The 3,212-nt window shown below is 35.7% G+C and overlaps 1 protein-coding gene across 1 annotated transcript; it reads right to left on the bottom strand.

The window, feature by feature from the left end:
* Positions 1-1,525: 1,525 nt before the first annotated feature.
* On the bottom strand, positions 1,526-2,924 carry LOC127806563 (VQ motif-containing protein 8, chloroplastic). Its single transcript, XM_052343939.1, has one exon. It carries the CDS (start codon positions 2,864-2,866, stop codon positions 2,297-2,299), a length of 570 nt encoding a protein of 189 aa, XP_052199899.1. The 5' UTR covers positions 2,867-2,924; the 3' UTR covers positions 1,526-2,296.
* Positions 2,925-3,212: the final 288 nt, after the last annotated feature.

The raw sequence follows: 3,212 nt of genomic DNA, 5'->3' as shown, positions 1-3,212 counted from the left end.
TCATCATTGGATGAAGTCTAATTTTTTCATCGAATTTGTACATCTTGTCAGTACATGTAGCACGATCCTTAGATAAGATAGGCCATATTTCAATCCCTAATTTTAAGGCTCCAAGTATCTCAACCCTAGAATTCTAGAGATGGTAGGATACTGTAATTCAATAAAAGCAACAACCAAAAAGGCATGAAAAATAGCTCGATTCCTTGCATATCATCACTCTGAGAACAACATTTCCTCCTTTGGATTAAAGATTGAGAGTCTTTCATGGGCACTTCTCAAGCAGTGTTCCTCTATGATTATAGGTCCAAAGTAGATCGAATTCACTACTGATGATTTTACATATGATTCATTTTCTTCACATTAAAGGATTTTTGACATATAATGTTGTGTTCTTTTATTATTGTTTGGTATTATCATTTTATTTTTTGTTTTCGACTCGTATTCTTACCTAATTCTTCTATTATGTTGCCACAACGTAAGAGAATTTTATTTAAATTTTTTGATCAAAAGTGTTGTCACTCGAACACAATAATAGGTATATTAACTAAAAATATCGTTGTCACGCCATTTAAAGTTTGCAAGAAAGAGAGCAATTAGAGTAGGGGTAGAGTTACAGCTTCACAAGGGTGGGAAATTCCTTCCCCCCTCAACTTCTAAAATTGCCCATCATTACCTTCTATTTTGTGCATAAATTACTATATTTTATAACATTTTCCCCCGTGAAATAAAAAAGACGAGGGCAATTAACTAATGCCAATTAAGATGGGATAGAGAACCAAAAAAATAAAAGAAAAAAATTAGTGTGTTCAAAAAAATTTAGTATACAAACTTAACCTTTTACCCCCTCTAATTCAACATCCTAACTCCGCTACTAGATCAAATGACATAGAAAAGTTTCCGTACAAACACTCAAATGCTTAAATTAGACATTGAAGACTTGAAGGCCATGCAGTATTAGAGACGTACACTTTTGAGACTGATGGCTTATCTATTTATAGAGAAGCATAGAGCTTTCTCAGATCTATTAAAATTAAAATTATTACGGATAATATTTATCCTGACATTCTAATATCCACTAGAATTAAGATTCTTATGGATAATATTTACATATCTTGACATTTTGATATTCACTAGAATTAAAATTCTTATGGATAATATTTATCATGATATTTTGATATTTACTAGAGTTAGAATTTTTATAGATAATACCTATTCTTTTAGCAAAAATCTCAAGGGTTTTCGAATGTCAAAATTATTTTGTTTGCAATTTATGCAAGACCCTCCCCCCAATCAAGGGAAATTTTATACATTTTAAACTTAAAAAGTTATTTTAGTCTTTTGGACTTTTAATATTTTAATTAATTTTTATCTATGACACATCAAAAAGAAAATTGTATTTGTTAACGCTTGATTATTTAGAGTTTTGACACACTTTGTTTGGGCAACAAGAAAAAACTTTGCAATTAAATTAAGGCTACGTTTGGAACAAAAATTTTCAACCGAAATGAAAAGGGGAAGGATGGTGTATTTTACATGCATTTTGCATGAACACCATAACATTCTCTTTATTATGCTCTCAATGGTACTTCCTCGAGAAATACAGAACCCAAAACAATAAATTGTGTATTTTTAATAATATTTTGTGAGCAGTGTACAAATTAAGTATTTATAAGAAGAATACAAAGGAGAAAGATAATCCAGAGAGAACTTAAATTTCTAATTCAAACTGAAACTAATACTAATCTGATCCTAATCTCCAACGCTTCCTTAAATCCTGGTTAATCCAGACGAGGCATACGTCTCTCTGCTGCAACTGGTGGTGAACTCAGTAGATCACATAATATCGTTCATCCAAACTTAGCACGGAGCTGATGAACTCAGTAGATCACAGGTTTCCTCTCTAAGAAGAATTCATCAATTTTGTCTCCAAAACACATCGAAAAGTCTCAACTTATTGCATGACAATCTTAATTAATTAGGGTTCTGAGTAGCGACCACCCTTCCATCACAAAATCTTAAGTGAAGCTTCCAGTTCATGGAAAACTATCGCGAGCACTGTCTAATCCAACCCAACAAACGAAAATATAAAAGAAAAGAATCAGAAGCAAGAAAGATAACCACAATAATAATCACCCATGCACGCTGCAGTAGTCAAATCAACAGCTGTTCGGAAAAGAATAAATCTATTGAATGTCTCCTCAAAGAATAAATTTTTGTTGTCAATCTTTATACCACAAAAGTTCAGAAATTAAAGAAAAGGAAAAGGGCAAAATGAAGAAACCAATGAATTAACATATCAACAATTAAGAAAGGAACCAGAAATTAAGCCCATATTAAGTTCCTTCTTGGATTCGAACATGTTTGGCGAGGAGGAAACTGGGTCTGAAAATCTGTAGAGAGAGCCAGGCGACAGAAACCAATTGGTGGAATTTGGAGTGAAGAGCGGAATCTCGGCCAAGAATTGATTGGAACCAGGCCCCAAATCGATACCAGGAGACAGCAACGGAAACGACGACGATCCATTTTCTTCAATCTTGGGAAGCTTGGTTTCAATCTGGGTTTCTTTAAACAAAGAAGAAGAAGTAGTAGTTCTGGGTTGAGCTGTTTCCTTTTCCGGCCGAGAGAGGCCGGTGAGCCTCTGAACCAGGGCCATGAAATCCCGGGGCTTGGTGTGGATGATCTTGGGCGAATAGGCGTAGATGATCACTGGCTTCTGCCGTTGCTCGTTCGCCGCCGGAAGAGCGCCAGCGACGTGGGTTGGCTTGTGGATTCCATACGAGTCCTTGCTGATCCTCAAGGGGCTTGGCCGGGCACCATTGATCACCCGCTGTTCTTGCCCGTAGCTATAAATCTTTCCGGGGCTCATCTTTAAGAGAAACAAAGATTTACAGAGAGAGAGAGAGATGTGGTTTTAGAGAGAAGTGGAGGGGGGTTGAGAGATATATATAGAGCGAGGGAGAGAAGAGGTTTCGTTTTGGGGGAGAAGCAAGCGATTTCTGACCGTTGACATTTGGGAAGTTGCAAGGTAAGGAGGGTGTTTCTCTCTTACCGTGCGCTTTGTCGGCTGCGCGCGGCGGCGGAGCAAAACCGGTTTCCTCTTTATGATAATTACTATAAAATAGTATTTATAATAATATAATAAAGAAATGTACAATACATTGAAATTGCGTGTACAAATTGAGAAAAATAATATTTTGGACAATTTTTTATTA

This window comes from Diospyros lotus, chromosome 7 (assembly GCF_014633365.1).
Source record: "Diospyros lotus cultivar Yz01 chromosome 7, ASM1463336v1, whole genome shotgun sequence".
Lineage (NCBI taxonomy): Eukaryota > Viridiplantae > Streptophyta > Magnoliopsida > Ericales > Ebenaceae > Diospyros > Diospyros lotus.
Note: the sequence above shows the minus strand (reverse complement) of the source record. Positions and strands in the feature narration are given on the sequence as shown.